The 18407-nt window shown below is 42.6% G+C and overlaps 1 protein-coding gene across 2 annotated transcripts; it reads right to left on the bottom strand.

Annotated features, from left to right (window-relative positions):
- Positions 1 to 514: 514 nt before the first annotated feature.
- Positions 515 to 17902, bottom strand: elmod1 (ELMO/CED-12 domain containing 1). Of its 2 annotated transcripts, XM_061740332.1 has the most exons (12): positions 17780 to 17902; positions 17233 to 17311; positions 9404 to 9549; positions 8590 to 8618; positions 8394 to 8491; positions 8174 to 8303; positions 6776 to 6909; positions 6567 to 6635; positions 4007 to 4027; positions 3490 to 3540; positions 1478 to 1611; positions 515 to 716 (listed from the first exon to the last, which is right to left on the bottom strand). In XM_061740332.1, the coding sequence occupies exons 2-12, from the start codon at positions 17247 to 17249 to the stop codon at positions 541 to 543; spliced, it is 1005 nt and encodes a 334-aa protein (XP_061596316.1). In that variant the 5' UTR covers positions 17250 to 17311; positions 17780 to 17902; the 3' UTR covers positions 515 to 540. The 2 variants fall into 2 exon arrangements, with proteins under 2 accessions (XP_061596316.1, XP_061596317.1); XM_061740333.1 differs by lacking the exon at positions 4007 to 4027.
- Between the last annotated feature and the right edge of the window lie 505 nt (positions 17903 to 18407).

Below are 18407 nucleotides of genomic sequence, written 5' to 3'. Positions count from 1 at the left end.
TTGGGAAGTCTTATTAAATCCATTGAGTCCTACAGGACCTCAGATACCTTCTCCACCAGTGCCACCGGTATCCTGGATCAGCATCCAGGGAGGAAGACACATAGCTTTGGTCCTTATGGCGCCTCCTTGAGGAGGGACGGCAGGTGTAATAATGATTCATTTTGGCTGAGAAGTTGGTGACAAATTTCTTTCTTCTTCTGTGATTTGAAAACCTTAAAAGAGCTAGGAATTAGTTCTTTACTCTGACTTTGAGATTCGGCTGACGTCAGGCTGAGAGTGAAGGTTTGTGAGCGTCTTTTATGTGTGTGTGGTGAAGTTGGCAGTGACGCGACGTGATGTTAGCTTGGACGAGTTGGGCTGAGCAGAGAAGGATGAGAGTCTCCTCGGGTGTGTCCAGCAGCTTGTGAAAACCACCTCCGTAAAGTGTACGGGTTCTTCTGATGTTTCACGGCATACCGAACACCCGGGGGAGACCTTGGTGGGGATGTGTAGGGCTGGGTGAGGGTGAGGGTGAGGGTGGCGGCGGCGGCGGCGGTGGATTTAGAGGTTGACCAGGTGGAGGTCGGAGGCAGAGAAGTGGGGACACAGAGCCATGTCCGGGTTCTTCAACTGTCGCAGGATCCTCCGGTGGAACTTGGAGCGTACCCGGTTGAACTCCATGATGTCACAGGGATCCTCCTCGATCCAGAAGCGTTGGAACTCTTGCATCAGGTAACCTGCCATGGAGATGGATTGTGTTGTCACTGCGCTGCATTCTCCGACTGGATTTATTCAAAATCATCCTTCGGTTTTCAAACCTAATGTTTAAATTCTCTTCACATCATTCGGACAGAAAAAGCAACACATCCAAAACTTCGATAAACGCGACAAAATCACAAGCTGTGCGGTTTGTGAGACCGTGTTATCCATTTTTTTTACTTCCTCATCCATCCATCCATTTTCTATACCCGCTTTATCCTTTGCAGGGGTCTGCTGGAGCCTATCTCAGCTCATTACAGGCGATGGGCAGGGGTCCACCCTGGACAGGTCGCCAGTCCATCGCAGCTTCCTCATCCAATAAGTCGTCTTTTTTTCCTGACTTCTGACTGGGCGGAAGTTGATGCATCAAGGTCACCTCAGACCACGTCCCAGTCAGAAACCATGAATTCAGACTAAACTCGGACCAAATGATCTCTTTGACAGCAAAGACCATATAATAAGCAGTTGTGATTTATAAAACCTTGATTCTGTTTATACTAACGTCCTGTCGTCCCACGTGAGAGACAGACTTTGTGGATTTCTCATCATCCATTCCTCTGAAGGAATACTTCTGCATATTGATGGATGATCAGATCCATGTCCACAGGGTCCTCCAGGATGGTTTTGTCCAAAACATCCTGGAGGACTACGTCACCCACCTGCCAGTTACGTCTTGTAGGACTATAAAAACAGCCGTGACGTCCGTATGCTACTGTACATCATCATCAACCGTACTCACAGAAGGTCTGCTGAAAGTTCAGGAGGCTGGGCATCTCCGGAGCTACGTTGTAGAGGTGGGTCTTCAGAGCGCCGCTCACCAGCAGAGAGTACGCCAGGTCTGTGATGTTGATGCCCACAATGGCAAAGGAATAACTGCAAGGAGGCGACAAGAAAGGCCGGTTCTTTTCACAGCAGAATGACTCATTACCAGAACTCCATCCAATATCCAAACTCTTTATCAGATGTAATACTTTTAGTGTCGCCACACACTTCAGCTGTAGTGAAAAGATTTATCGTGACTGAGATGAGGTCCAGTCGGCGACCGAAGACTCTTTTAGCCGAGTATTTCAGCTGAAGAGCACTTTTGTGAAAAGTAAACCCACTACGAAATGCTGCGCAGCACATACTTTGATCCGCAGCTGTGCCTCACAGCCGGTGTTCGTGCTCAGAAGTGTTGACAGAGGAAGCAGAATAAAAATCAGCACTTTCACCAAACAGCAGCTGTGCAGCTGGACCAAGCCTCTTTAAAGGGATTTAGCTACATCCAGCAGCAAAGCTGAACATGGTAATTTGGGAGAAAGTGTGACTGCGTTTGTCCTTTTATGACCTGCTTTAGACAGATGGTGGTCAACCACCTCCACTGTGTGATGGACCGGCCCTGGGACAGCCGCTTCATGGGAGCAGTATGACTACAGATGAGGCAGGCTATTTCCTATGAAGCAACTCAAGCAAAAAAGTTAAGACGTTTTTAAAAAGTTACTGTAAAGTTACTGCTGGTGGCACCAGAGAGACAGGGTCACAAGGTTTGACCAAATAATATTACCACCACAGGTGTCTCTTCCTGTGTGTTCACCTAGACCTGATACAGGTGCGTGTGTGATTTTATCTATGTGAGTGTCTATGTGATTTTGTGCTTGTGTTGTTCTCTCAGATGTAAGTCGCTTTGGATAAAAGCGTCTGCTAAATGACAGTAGTAGTAGCAGTAGAGTGTTTCTTTAACACAAGGAGGCACGGATGTCACAGTGCACGCCGCTTTTGTTCATATCTACCCTCATGTAGGCACGTCCAGGGCTCTGCCTTTTAATTAAAGACAACTACATGACAGTAATGTAATCGTTGTATTTACATTAACAAGCGTTAACATCCTAACTACTGGTTTGAAGAAAGGTTGCAGTTCCTCGACTGACCACTGGGGCCCCCAGAAACACGTTAATCTCCACTGATCCCAAACATTTGAATCTCCAAATTTATCTTTCACAAGAAATAAACATTTACAGACTTGTTCAAAAGAACGGTTTTGGTCCGTATCACTAGATTTCACATCCATGACGACTGTACCGGGGTGAATTTTTAATTAGGGGTGTGGTCTCTTGAATGGCGGCTGGCACGGCCAACGTCTATCTGTCATCACGTTTGTTGCGTAGCACTGTGTTGATATCTGAGCGGAGCATAACGTGGTTGCTGTTCTGGACGGGTCCCAGGACAAAGCTCGGCTAGATAGGCAGCTTGTAGTAGCTAAACGCAGCAATCGTTTCTGATTTCGCTTCAGAAACATCCACATCTCGCTCGCAGCTCCTCCGCTGTGGAGCCAGGAGCCACCGGGGATCAGTTCACGGCCTCTTCCAGTAAAAGACGCCTGACCGCAACAAGTCTAACCAGGTCCCACTGGGTTTCGTCTAGTTCTTCTTTCACAGTTGACGTTGCGTTCTCACGCTTTTCAACAGCTGTATGACTGAATTGTGGTTGTACAGAAAAAGTGAACAGAGGTGAGAAGTAAATTATGCCTGAAGAGGATGTTCAGATCACATATCAGCCACATTTAAACACCTTAGCTTTGGCTGGATCATGGTTCGTGAACATCTGGGCTTTTCAGAGGTGATGAAGGCAGAACATCGAGACACAGAGCCGTGAACACACCATTACACCATCTTACCCCGTTATGCATAAACCGCTCTGTATTTAGGCCAACGATCACACATCTGCAGCAGCGGCGGCGCCTCCTCACACACAGGAACACGTGCACAGACTTACCCGATAGCTTTGTCGAGGTTCTTCTGTTCCCATTCAGGCTTGTTTACCTCGCTGTGAAGGACACACGTGAGTCAGCAACCATCTATACGTGAAGAAACACTGACACCAAATATATTTACTGTGTCAAAGATATAAAGCTGTGAATAGAAATGTTCCTTTTTTCTTAGGTTTTTGTTTCGTCCAGCACGAAGTCCAGTCAAAGGTCAGCTGAGGTCCTGAGCCTTAAAATTCAAACCTAGCATTAAGAATAATTTTCAGATAATCAAGTAAAGCTGAACCGATCAATTACTTGTAAAAAAGAGTTTTTTCAAGTCGGCAGTCTGAAGGTAGAAATATTCAGTAACTGGTCAAAAATGTCTATAAAGATACAGTTTTTAACTAAATGTTACACTTTAGTAAAACTTCTCTGTTTACATGCAATAAACTGTTTAGTGCAGCTTTAAATGCATGAAATATTAATGAAATAATAAGCTATGAATGAAGAAAACAGCAAGTGAATGAAAGTGAAGTGGAGTACCTTGGTTTTCTGTGTGTGTTCCTATAGTGCACGAGACAGACAAAAACACAGGGCATGGACAGAGATGGAGGCGGAGGGGGAAAGAAAAGGAAGATTCTTCATTTGAGAAATGAGACGGCTCACTGGGGTGCAGATGACAAACAATAAAACCAGCAGCAGTCAGAGAAAATGAAGCAGTCAATGTCATCAAGTAGTAAAAGTGAATGTGGCTGAGCAGAGTGCAGCGAATGCAGAGCGGGGGGTGATTAAATGGGGTTTAGAAATCAGGAAATACACCAAGCTTAACATAAATCTTGAAGCTCATTTGATTGGTGGTTCAAGGAAGAAGGTGTAGAAGAACATTTATGTCATTTAGACTCCATTTCTGACTACTTTCTGGTTCGTTTTGGTCTCAATCAACACATATCAGCATTGGTGCTGCAAGTGCAGCTTTAAAGCAGAACCTGGTCATCTTAAGATGAAGATTTAAAAGTATAAACAAATAAGAAGGCCCCTCCCTCTCTCCTGTGCTTCAGCTCTGCCTCCAAAGCCCCTCCCCTCACAAGAGGCTGTCATGCAAGCACTGCATGCCTTGTAACCATGGCAACTGTAGAACACACTGTTTACAGAATCCTCCAAGCTCTGATGGTTTTGAGGTTTTTTCAGCAATACATGTTGGGTACAAGTCTTGACATTTTCAGGCTACAAAAGGTCATCATGTTGCATGTAATTTAAACCTAGCAAGAGGAAGGGTTCTCTGTAGACGGCCCGGTGGTGAACCGGCTCTGATCTGCTGGATCTCCTGAGGCCGTCTCTTCATTTACAGTCGGGAAGCTGTAAAAAATAATTGACTTAAGGCCCAATCCCAATACTCCCCCTACTTTCTTTCACTAGCCCTACTTTCTTTCACTAGCCCTACTTTCTTTCACTAGCCCTAAAAAAGAAGGGACAGATTTTAGGGCACTTGAAATCTTCCCAGGGGCCTGTCCCAATACTTAACTCCCCCTACTCCTACTTTCAGCACCACCACTAATCAGGAAGCTGAGAGCCAAAAGCTGTTTTAATTTCAGCTGTAGCGCTGTTAATATGCCACTTTATTAAGTTTTAATATTTTTTCAGGCGTAAAAGTAACCGTTAAGATCCCCAACCTGGGCTCAGTTTATCCAAATAATGCCTGTTAAGAAATTTGACCCGATGTTTTCGGAGATGAGAAGAGCCGCCGGTCCGGGGCGCAGCAGCAGCAGCAGCAGCAGCTCACGTACAGACGTGATCGCCAGGTCAACCTGCGCCGTCGTCCCGGGGAGAAACCTGCAGCTCTGTTGAGAATTACCGCTGGCTGAAATAAATCATTTAGGAAGATAAATGTTGGTTCAATAGATGAAATCTAACAGTTGTAGCTACGCCTGTTAAGAATTTGCTCTGAAAATTTCGAGATTTCTGCCTGCCGACTCCGGAGCTGATTTATGGGTCCGCGTTAAATCGACGCAGAGCCTACTGCATAGGGTACGGCGTAGGGTGCGCATCACCGCGTAACATCGACGCAGAGCCTACGGCATAGGGTACGGCGTACGGTGCGCGTCGCCGCGTAACATCGACGCAGAGCCTACGGCGTAGGTTACGTAACCTACGCCGTAGGCTCTGCGTTGGTGTAACGCGGAACCATAAATCAGCCTTTATTCTGGCGTGATCTTCGGCAAACGGGCAAACTAGTGATTATGTACATTCACTGAGTGAATATTATGAAAGTAAAATATATATTTCTCGCTAGAAATGTAAACAAAACGCATTTTTAGTTAGAAACTAACTCAAAATATTGATTTTATTCACTAAAAAATAAGAAATGTCCGCCATGTTTTTTTTTCTTTTGATTCAGTCCGCAAATGACGACTAAAAGCATTCTGGGAAATTTTTTTGTCCCTAGTTCAGCTAGTGAGGATCGGAAGGGAGAGATTCATAGCCACTACACTACTTTTCGTCACTACCCCTAGGTGGAAAGAGGAATTGGGACACCACTACCCTCACGGGAACGCGCAAAATTTAGGGGTAGGGATGAAAACGAGGGGTAGTGGGAGTATTGGGACAGGGTCTTAATATGCAATTACTCCATCAGAAGTCATAAGAAAAGTATCTTGTTTTGATCATTATGGCAGTCATTTGATTATTCCCAAATCTGTGGTTCTCAGCATCTAAATAAAAATATAAATCCATATTATCTGCCGTTGTGAAGTGACTGGCACAGTAAAGCACAGCTGACCAACGAGACAGCTCCTACCAGGATGTGAAAAAGTAAACTTAGACATTGCCAAGTTCTGCTTTAAACAGCGATCTTTTGTTTTCCTTCAAAAACACAGCAGATGTTCAGAATCTGATTAAGTTTAACTCGATTGCACAAATCAGCTGGAATCTGAGAAACACCAAACAAATGACCTCCTTCTTCTTTCAGACTATAATTCAGAGCACAAACATTGATTTCAGTCATCAGTATTCATTTCCTGTTTATAATGAAAGCTGTATTTTTATACACTTAGTAGTGTTGGTTTTACTATTGGATATTATAACGTGTACACTAAGTTAAACCTACTTGTGCTTTGGTTGCAGGGAGTCCTGCAGCATCTGCAGAGCTGTGGCCTTGTCATGTTCTGCAAAATACCTGTAAAAAGATAAAAGAAAAAAAAGAAAAGTCCAACTATGATGTCGTGTAGCCAACTAAAGACGCTCCTGTAAAATATGAGCTCTGGAGCCTGGAGACTATTTTGGGACTGTGATGGTAGGTGTTACTACGGAGCTTACAGCAGGTTGTGCAGGCCCAGCAGGCCCATGCCTCGGAAGTCCGTCTTGGGGTCGCTGCCTTGGAAACCGATTTCACACCACTGTTTAGAGATGCGGCCCGTGAGGGGCGTGTCGGGACGCAGCTCCTTCCAGAGCTGCAAGAAACAAACAAGCTTCAGTGCTCAATACAGTCAATACAAGTTAGCCATGCGCGGCGAGTGTGTGATAAAGCAAACAGAGCTACTGAGAGATTTGACCTAAACTGCTGAAGGCGTGGCTGCTTCCTAAAATCAGAAAGTTTTAAACATTGAGCATTAGTGGTAGTTAAAGGTGGAATAGGTGATATTCTTTTCTTTTGTTAGTGAAGTCATTTCACCTTCTGTCCTGAAGATTTAGACCCCGTCCACACGTAGCCGGATATCTGCGGATATCTGCTAAACCGGAGATATTTTCCTACGTTTTGACCTGTCATCCACATGAAAACGCAAATAAACGAAGGTTTAAAAAAACTCTGGGCAAAGTGAAGATTTTGGAAAACTCTGTTTATGTAGATGCGTGTAGACACACACAACCGGAGTTTTGCGTTTTCGAACGTCACATTATGCGCCAAAACAACAACAAATCTGCTCTAACGTGCGCCTTTTGTTTACTACAAAACTACAGATGATCCAGCATCTGTTCTCCAAGCTATTAAATAAATGGTCTCTGGTCTTGACCACCGCTTACTGCGTTACACCGACACAGAGCCTACGCCGTAGGGTACGCAGCGACGCGCACCCTACGCCGTACCCTACGGCGTAGGGCTGCGTCGATAACGCGGCAGCTCCGTGGCGACCGAGAAGGAGACGCGCCTGCCGGGGAAGCGGAGCTTGGAGTGGCTTGGATGACTTAGAATCTACACCAGCATGTTGTTGAGATGGAGAAGCTCAGATGTATCAGGATCTTGTACAAGCAATCATAAAACAGAGCAGGAGCTTTACAATCAAATGACACCTTGGAGACTGTTAACTGTCTTCAGCGGTGAAGATTCATGTGAGACACATATTGATTTTCAGCTGATTTGTGGTCCGGTTGTCACCTAAAGTTATGGGCCGTGGGTAGGGATCGAAAGACAAGCAGTCGAACTGAACTTCCTCCAACTGATGACCGGGCTAACCCTTGGGATACAGTGAGGAGCTCCGCCTCATCAAAAGGAACCAGTGGAGGTGTGTTGCGCAAGATGCTAGCTACCTGCCAGTATTTTAAACATGGAGGAGGCAGCTGGGGCGAGGAAGGCCTGGGGACTTGTGATCCACTCCCACATAAGGGGCAGAAATGTGTCTAAAATCTGGTGAAGGTTTGGTGGTACATAGAAGATGAGCGTGGATCCGAGACGTAATTAAATTATTCTGGTGTGAAGTGATACAGAGAGGCGCGGACCTTCATCAGCATCTCCTCGTGTTCAGTGTTTTCACAGTCGTACGGTTCCCTTCGTAACTTCTCCACCTCCGCCACCAGACTCCTGTAGCCCACAATCTGCAGCAGGCTGGCCTGCAGGGAGATGCCCAACCTGGGGACACACGGGGACAGGTAACTGCTGTTACCAGCAGTCTAACAGAGGAGCAGGACGCGTGGGACGTGTGGTGGTGCGACGTCTCACTGTGGGTTGGTGTCCAGGTTGATCTTCTTCAAGGCCATGATGTTGTCGATGGTCTTCTCTACTTTGTCAGGGTGGACGCTGAGGGCCGACTGCAGCAGCTGGAGAAGACGACAGGTTAAAAACCAAGTATGGGGGACGCGTTTATAGACCGGGTGTAACACGTATGTAAAATAACGCCTGATGTGGAGCGCCATACCTCATTCTTGGAGTACCGCAGGGACGACTCTGGAAGGAAAAAGGTGAAAGGGTCAAACCATAACATACAGTTTTTTTGTTTTTTTTTTAACCTTTGTTTAACCAGGAAGTCCCATTGAGATACAAGATCTCTTTTGCAAGGGAGACCTGGAGCAGCAGTAGCAAGAACAGCAGTCTTTTCTGGCTGCTCCACCCAGGTCACAACCATGAAGCCACCCAGATTTGACTTATCCGTGTTTTGAAATTAAGAGGGAAAAATAACAGTTTTCCTCATAATGATTGATATATTTAGAGTTTAGTTTGTATCTTACTCTTTTTATCAGACAAATGTATCAAATGAGCGTCCCATCACTTCTGATGACCACGAACCCATGAAGTTCTGACCGGTTCTGAGTGCACCATCAGGGTACTTGTACTTCATGAAGATGCACTCAATATAGCCATTATATATATATAAGTGCACATTATGGAACATAGATATGTTTATAATGAAACTGGTCTTCTGTCCTTCTGCAGCTAGAGCGTTTCAAACTTTCTTTTTCTGCTTCTGTAGGTTTTATTGGCGGTGAGCAGTCCTATTGGTACATTGGTGACCCCAAGTGTTTAGGCATGGAATTACACCCATCTACAACCCTCACTCCTGGAACTTCCGGGAGCCAATCAGATTTCAGATGGGGCCAATAGCCTCATGGCCCCACGCCCCCAAGAACCGGCCCACTCTCTGACCAGGGAGCAGTGCTAAATATAAGAACCATCTATCTTGTAATAACAGTTCCCTGCACATAACCAATGTAGTGAAGAGCAGAGGGACGCACCGATCTTGAGGGTCCTGCGAGCTCCATGTTTGTTGTTGTAGCAGATTCGCTGCAGTTCGCAGCGCCCCGTAAACTTCCTGACCACAAACTTGAGACCCCGCCACAGACATTTGCAGTAGAGAAAGACGAAAAACTGGGTCACCACCCTGGAGAGGAAGACGGGAGGAGATGAACAAACACATCACAGGCCACAGTTAGCAGATATCACACCATAGCATGAGTTTTTTGGGGTAAACGTTTCCTTCTCATGTCGGCTTTTACAGGTTTTTTTCTGAATTTTACTCCTGAAGTTGAAAACTCAAAATGTTTTAAATGAACAGAATGAAAAGCTGTAAGAAAAGTGTGTATTATGTCCTGAAAGTCAAAACAGCCCCAGTTTTGTCTTGAACAGTTTCTAAAATAATCATTTTTGGTGTTATTGGGAAAACATGTCTTTTTTTTATTATTATTGTGTAAACTTTAGTGCAAAGTTCTCAGAAATCCACGTATCTAATAAGAATGTAAACAACCCGAATATTTTGGGCTTTTCTAAAGTTAATCCAGCGACTAATCAGGATAAGAGTAAAAAAGGGTTTTTTGTCAAGTTTCTACTTTTCACTGGTGTCCAGTCTTTCAAAAAAAAATATTTATCGGGTCTCTTCAGAGTTCCCAAAAACCTGAAATAGATTGGTCACATTTTAGACATTTTTGTTGAGTAACAAAACAACTATAAAATCAACAGAGACCTAAAGATGAGCAGAAGCACCCCTGACGGAGTGAGAGCACCACAAGGAGACGTATTACCAGCAGAAAATCAGAGGCTTCACGTCTTAATTCGCACAAGCGCCTTGCAGCGGATCAAAGCGGACTATTTTTGAAGCAGATGCTGAGAGTGAAAGCGGGAATGTCTTGGGAAACGTTTAGTGACCCATTAAGAAATAATACCATCCCCAGTCTTCATCTAAAAACACTTCTTTTTAGGTTTTTCCTGTCTTTTATTCCGGCTCACGTTGGCACAAAGCTGAGTTAAAAACACACCTGCACTCTGAATAACCCGGAAAAACCTCCCTCTGTGAGCCACACAAGCTGCTTCCAGGCAGGAATAAATCCCTCCGACGCTGAAGGAACACGATGTAAAATCATTGCTTGTGTCAACATGGAGATGATGAGCCGGTCCAGCAGGATTAATCCTGCTTCTAGACGTGTGGATGAGACTGGCATGTCAAACAGCTCATACAGACTGCGCGTAATTTTCTTAACCTTCAGTGAAGTGAACGACAAGCAGACCAGGGCTGCCAGGTGGATCGGGAGGATGTAGCACACATGAAACATTCCCACATTTGTTCAGAGTCTGCTCACTGCCAATTAATTTCACAGATCTGGACACAACGCTCGGTTCATCAGAGGGAGGACTGCTCGGTGTGTGAAAACACAGTAAAATGTAGAAAAGCTTGTGAATGATAAAATTCGTATCAGTCACATACAACATCACTGCACGGCTCTCAGAACCATGAAGTCAACAAGAAACACAACTGTGGGCAATACTAAGTACCCCCACGATTCAATGGCATCCAAATCCACCTTTAGCAGTGATAACATGAAGCAGCTTTTCACAGGTATGGTGATGGAAATCGCTGTATGAGCTTAAGCCGGCCGGTGTTCTGCCATTTTTTGCTGCTTTGCCAAAAAATGCTACCTAATGGTTTTCTATCTTTGTAGAGCTACAATTTTATTGTGTTTCACTCCCTAAACCACGTCCTTTTCCCCCAAGTGGTCCTTGTCTCTTGCCAGGCCGTCATTGTAAATAAGAATGTTCTTAATGACCTGTCTGGTTAAATAAAGGTGAATAGCCGAATGAATATCAAATAAAGCGATAGAATTGTTTTTTTTCTCTCTTTATCGTATAATTTTCACAAAGTGTAATGCAATTCATGTCATGGGTAATGTATTTTGAAGGATCAAATACTCGACATCCCATATTATCCTTTTTACATCGTGCAAGAAATAATTTGGCGTTGCAATCAAACTTTGAAAATCGACTGTGCGCATGCGCAGAACCACAAAGTAGCATTTTCTGGCAGGGAGCATGGAATGGCAGAACACCGGCCCTGATCTGGGCAGGCACCCCGTGGTGACACCCTCATTGGTCATTGGTCGGGTGGCTCCTTGTGTGGATAGATCCCCAAGATATTGTTCCTCACCTCAGCGTCAAGCCAGATATTTATGATGCTGTGTGGGTATCAATGTGAGGATGTGTGTGAAAATTACCTGATGTGTATTTGTTTTTATATGTTGATGTTGAGTTTATTAGCACTTTGCGCTGCCGTTGTATGAAAAGTGCAATATGCTTAAAGTTTGATTTGATTTGAGAAGACTTCTGGAGGTCACGACGACGTAGCCCAGCTAGCTGGAAGCAAAAGAGTAGACGCCTGAATAATATATATTCACAGCAATTTAGTAGGCTTTATAAAGGTTTTAAGACGCCTTTTCATTGGGTCCCAGAATAGTACAGTAGAAATGTCCCTAATGGGCCCAAATTAAAGTGATATTGCATACCGGCTGCAACTCTCCATCAACAAAGATGAAAACAATTTTGGTTAAAGGCAATACAGCAAGGGGACTGGGGAGAAAATGATTGTATCTACAGCGCACGCGTCATATCAGGTAGGTTTAAAAAGATGCATTTACTGTTGTGTGTTTAACAAAGCGTGTGGTGGTTATCGTGGCCATCTAATCAGAACCTGGATCAGAAACGAGGGTGATGCTTAAACCATCACCGTGCGGAGGGGCTAGTCTGCGTCTGCCAGGGTTCACTCACGGTCCTGGTGATGAAGCACACCCAGGTACTCAGACAAGAGTTTTAAGTATTATTTTCATCCACAACTTTGAAAACTAGTTAAAATAGGGCTGCTAACGCGTCACCCTTACGGTGGACGTTGTTTTGCCTCCAGCTATGCCCCAAGCCTACCAAGCATGCGGCTTGTTTCCGGCGCTCAGTTCAAAAGCCTGCATCTCTGAAAGTGCAGAGCAGCATTTTGCATAGGGAACAGGCATCTGGCACATCTAGAGAAGATACGTTAATGCTGAAAGGTAAATACAGGTTTTAGAGCAGCCAACGCTCACATCCAGGTAGCATCTTTTTCAGGAAAGGTCTTGCATATTTCAGCAAGACGATGCAAAATTGCATGTAGAAGAGTGAGACCTGCAGCTACTGGTCTCCTCAGTCTCCAGATGTTTCTGAACTGTTGTTAAAAGAAGAGGGTATACTAAAGACTATTAAACACCAGCCTGTAAAACTCTGTTTGAGACATGCTGCAGCCATCAAAGTCAAAATGACCTTTTTTAAGCATTTTAGATGCTGTATGTGATCTGTGGATGAAATATGACTATGACATTTTCAACTCGTGGCATTCCGATTTTATTCACATTTTACACAGCATTGAAACCTTTTGAAAGTATGATTGTTTTATTTAGAAGCATGGAGGTCCTTTACTTTAACTATTCTGTTGTATGTACATGATCACTTGTGTGCTTTTTGTATTTCATTTGTAATGTGATCAAGAAAGGTTGTTCTCAATGAGCTATTACTGTCTACAAAGTAAAAGTATTGAGTTTTTGGAGCTTGACCTAAGGATCCTTCTTATCTGATATCTAATTGATATCTAACGCTCTTTGTTGTCCTTTCCAAAGATGGAGGACTAAATCACTGACGTGGAGCTCTTTGACTTTTTTTGCTCAGCCAAGGCCGTAAAAAGTGCTACATGAATCATTTTTACATCAGTGAACTGTTAACACATTTGTATAATTAGTGTGGGCAAACACAGACTTCAGGGGAAATTAGCTGCAAGATTGACGGTTTATAATCAAGCTAAATGTGTTTGAGACGATAACAGGGAGAGGAAAGGCTTCACCTGAAAAACAAATCCTCATTATCTTATTTCATTGCGATATGAATTTGCAGAGCAAGTGGGGGGAATTGGGGAAGCAAATAACAGATAAGACAAACTCATTTAAGGGCTCAGCAATAAAAATTGGAATAGCTGGAGACAGAAGGGTACTTTTCCAATACATAGAGGTTTTACTTTGATAGTTTTGATTGGTCTTAGTTTTGTTGTGTTTTCTTTAAACCCCTGTTCTGTGTTTTCCTTGACCTCCATCTTAGCTCCTTCTTCTGGTCGATTGTTTACATTTAGTCTTTCCTCATCTCCCTGCCAGTCTGTTTCTGGTACCTCATGGTTGCTCTCTCTCCTCCTGCTCATCTTTTCTGTGAATTTAATATTTGTTTTTTGGGGATGCTAACCTGCTTTGTGCGATGTTTTACTTGTTGTAAATAGAGAACATTATTCTTATTAACTGTGTTTCTGGACAAATTCATTGAAAAACACAATCTGCTTACAGACAGTCAATATGGATTCAGAACAGACAGATCAACATCTTTAGCACTTATTGAGTTAATATAAGAAATCACAAATTGTATAGACAAATTGCAGTTGGAGTATTTTTGGACTTAAAAAAAGCTTTTGACACAATCGACCACAACACATAATAAAAAAAATAAAATTTAAAAAAATAAACTGGAAAGGTACAGTATAAGGGGGGTTGGGTTGAGCTGGCTAAAGAGCTATTTAAGAAACAGGCAGCAGTTTGTACAAATAGGTGATTATAAATCAAAACATATGGAAATTACTTGTGGAGTACCACAGGGGTCGGTATTGGGTCCAAAATTGTTTATATTATACATCAACGACATATGCAGGGTATCAAAAATACTGAAATTTGTTTTATTTGCAGACGATACAAATATTTTCTGTTCTGGGGAGAGTCTGCAGCAGATTTTGAACAGAAATACAACAGAAATACACAAACTAAAATTATGGTTTGATAGAAACAAACTGTCACTAAATCTGAGCAAAACTAAGATTATGTTGTTTGGAAAACAAAAAAAAGAATCTCATATAGATTTAATAATAGACAATACACAAATAGAAAAAGTAAATTAAATTAAATTTCTTGGTGTAATCCTGGACCACAAAATCTGCTGGAGACCACACGTAAGCCACGTGCGAGCAAAGCTGGCAAAGTGCACTGCAATTCTTGGGAAAATAAGACACATTCTGGATCATAAATCATTAGATACTCTATACTGTTCATGTGCTTAAAATATCTATCTTACTGCATAGAGGTCTGGGGAAACACCTACAGAAGCACTCTACAGCCGATATGCACATTTCAGAAAAGATCCATAAGGACAATAAACAATGCAGGATACAGAGAACACACAAACCCACTGTTTATAAAATCACACACACTGAAATGTATGGATCTGGTTAAATACAAAACAGCGCAAATAATGTTCAAGCAAGGAATAATCTACTACCAAAAAATATCAGAGGAATGTTAAAAAGGGGCTATAATCTAAGGGGAGAACTACATTTTAGAAAACATAAAGTACGAACAACAATGAAAAGCATTCTGCATTCAATGAAAAGACTCTGTGGAACAGTTTGGAGCAGGAAATGAAACAAAGTACTAACATAAATCTGTTTAAAAAGAGATACAAAAAAGTATTTATAAACAGGTATATGGAAGAGGAAATGGGTTAACGAGGAGTGTGATAAACAAATAAAATAGGGAAAAAGGTATATTATACTTGCTTAAAATATGTTTAAATATTTATGTGGATATTTATGTAGTATATATTATATGTTGAGAAGGCTAGTTATAATTATAGAAAAATATAAAAAAATATATGTTACATATTTATTGGGTATGTAGCACATATATATTTATAGGGATATTTATGTAGATTTATATAATATTTGTATTTTCTAGATATTGATATAATATTTATGTAATATTTATATTTTCTATATACTTATATGGATAATTATGTAATAATAGGCATGTTTACGTAGTATTTATATAGACTATATTTATATGGATATTCTGTAGATATAATAATAGCAATAATGTAAATCCATAGAGTTATAAAGGGGTAGGAACTAGGAAAAAGTGTATACTTCTTCCTACTCCTTTTTTTCGAACATATGTGAATATGAAGATTTAAATGTTTATCTTTTTATTTTTTTATTTTTACTTTCATTTTTATATACATGTTCGATATAAAAATGCATTCATTCATTCATTCAAAAAATTCATTCATTCATTCATTCATTTATTCATTCATCATTCATCACACATCCTGTACTCTGATTACAAAGCCTTACCTTCTAGCTGGAGGTACAAAGATCTAAAATGCAAACTAAATCACTTATAAATAATTGTATACCTGCCTTAATAAAAATTCTAAAATATCTGAGGTTATTTTGCAATATTACTGAGGTATTTTTATGGTTTTATCGCTTGTTATTTCGGAGTGTTGAATGCAACGTGTGCTGTTGGTTAGCTAGGGTGTCTTAGTTTTATTTATCAGTTTATTGTCTTTATGTTTTAATCTTCTTTTAAGGGAGCTATTTTCTTCAGCACCTCAGCCTCTGACAAATTTCTCTGATAAGACAATAAAGTATATTCTCTCATGTTCTGTTCTATTCTATCATTATTAAATACACAATAAACATTCAGTTCCTGAAGAGAAAGGTGTTCACATCAAGTGTTTTGTGCTAATTATTGTAAGCTTACTATATTTTTCTTATATTGTAAGTTAGATAAAGTCAGTTCACACTTTCTAGCAGCCCAAAGATAAGTTTGCACCTTTTAGCTCAGCAGGTCCCCCTATAGGTGTGGAGGTTAAGTCGCTTTTATGTGAAACTCTTACTCACTCTCTTGCTCGGTCCATCTTTGTCACTCTCATTTTTTTTTTTTTTTTTTTTTTCTTTTTAAGATTTTTTTGGGCTGGATTCGAACCCGCGACCGCTGCAGGAGGAGGACTGTAGCCTCAGTGCGCCACCGAGCGGCCCGTCACTCTCATTTTTGTGATTGTTACCGTTGTTGCCTTCTTAAGTCTCTCAGTCATCGCTGCAGTGGTTTCCACTGTTGCTCTGTGAGCCAGATTAATCTCTTCATGTGGGACATAGTGCCGTAAAGTGACATGCAGTGGTCCCAGAGAAGACCAGAAATGGAAATCCAAAGTTCCTTTTGGTGGTTTTACTGATAGTAGTGACAGGAACCTCGATAACTAGACGATGCTTTTTAAAAGCAGTAAAATTATTCCTTCAAGTAAGATGAAAACTGATGTTTTATGATGCAAAAATTCTTTAATGCAGAGAGCCTGTTGAGTTCATGGAGTTCACATGCTTTTTCTTGCCACTTTGACTGCAGAAGTGTTACATACGACAGCCTCGTGTATCTGCCCCATTAAGGAATACCTGACCCAGCTATCGAGACAACGTTGGGCCAAATATGCAATACTATTGGATTTCCGTAGCCATTGTTTTGATGTCACAAATATCCAGAACTTTTTTCTGTCTATAAGTTAAATCTTCTTAATCTCCATTTAGTCAGGGGTTTTTCAGCATTTTTACACATTTCAATATTTGTAGTTAAATCATAAGGTTCCGCATTTTAGCCCGCTTTATTTTACATTTAAATGGGTTGCCCATGCATCCAACAAGAGACAGCAGAGCTATTAATAGCAACACCTCTGGAGAGCTCTTGGTTAACACGTGCTCCGTTATTAAGAGGCCTCCTCTCCTCATTGGAGCCAATTCACCTCACAACAACCACTTACTGTCCACACAATAACATAATCGACCGGGAAGAGCTTAAATGGGGAGTTGGGAATTCATGTGGAGAGACACGGCTGGACAGAGCGGCCGTGCGTGAATTTAAAATGAATTCCTTCACGTTTTGACACAAATCCGGCTCTGCCTCCATCTTAAAAACGGCTTTACCTGAGAAAGTGCTTCATCTTGTGAGCTCTTAGGTGCCGACCAGGTGGGCTGTTGGGTGCAGGTTCGGGTGGGTGCTGGCCTGGGGACAGAACAGAAGGGTTTAGGTCAGGGGGGTGTCTGAACGGGCGCTGGATGTGGAGCTGTCCGTGGTGCTGAATCTGGAGCTGTCCGTGGTGCTGAATCTGGAGCTGTCCGTGGTGCTGAATCTGGAGCTGCTGGTGCTGGAGGATGAACGCGCATGTAAATGAGCGGCTTCCCGCAGCAGCGAGCCCGAACCCTGCCGTGTGCGGAGACTCTGTTGGGGCTCAAATCGTCCCTACTGCTCACAAACACCCACGCAAACCCACCCACGGACCCCGTAGGGACTGGTGCCTCCTTTTCAGAAGGGTACAACACGGTAAACCGCGGTGATTATTGCTCGGTCCTCTCCAGTCTGATGAGCGAACCAAAGCACAAACATTATAGGCTAATCCGCAACAGCGAGCAACGCGCAGATGGTTTATTTGCTAAATGCTATGAAAAAAAACTACGCAACGTTTTCTCTTACCGTTTTTACGTGATAAAAGGCGAAGCAGAGGTGGATACGGCGGACTGCAGCTTCTTGTTACTCCGCTACAGCCTCTGTTTCTCCTCCATGATGGATCCCGATGGCTGAAGCTCAGCTCCGACAACTGCAGCCACGGCCGTTCCCCGCTCACCGGCGGCCCTGGGCAGGATTCCGGTAGAGCCCCCTCGTTGGTTAAAAACTGCAGTGCTCTGGGGGGTGAAAAAGGAAAAAAAATATATAACAGTTTTGGAATATTACAGAAATGTATGTTTTTTAAACTTGAAATTTTGTGAAAAAAAATACTCAATTTCTGATTCTAATAACACAATTTTGTGAGAGAAAACTTTGGGGGAAGGGGTAAAATAAATTACAGGATTTTGAGCTGCTTGGTGGCGTAGTGGGTTAAGCAGCGACTCATATACTTGAGGCTACAGTCCTCCTGGAGCGGTCGCATGTTCGAATCCCGGCCTGCGCACCTGCATGTCATCCCCATTCTCCCTTCCTGTCTGTACACTTTGAATAAAGGGTGAACCTTGAAACCTCACAAACTTTCAACACATAATAATAAGAATAAGAACTTATTATTGTAATAGCAGCACAGTGGCAGTGCCCAGCCCAGCAGAAGTCA

This window comes from Cololabis saira, chromosome 14, assembly GCF_033807715.1.
Source record: "Cololabis saira isolate AMF1-May2022 chromosome 14, fColSai1.1, whole genome shotgun sequence".
Lineage (NCBI taxonomy): Eukaryota > Metazoa > Chordata > Actinopteri > Beloniformes > Belonidae > Cololabis > Cololabis saira.
The sequence above is the reverse complement of the archived record's forward strand: the minus strand, read 5'-3'. Positions and strand labels throughout refer to the sequence as shown.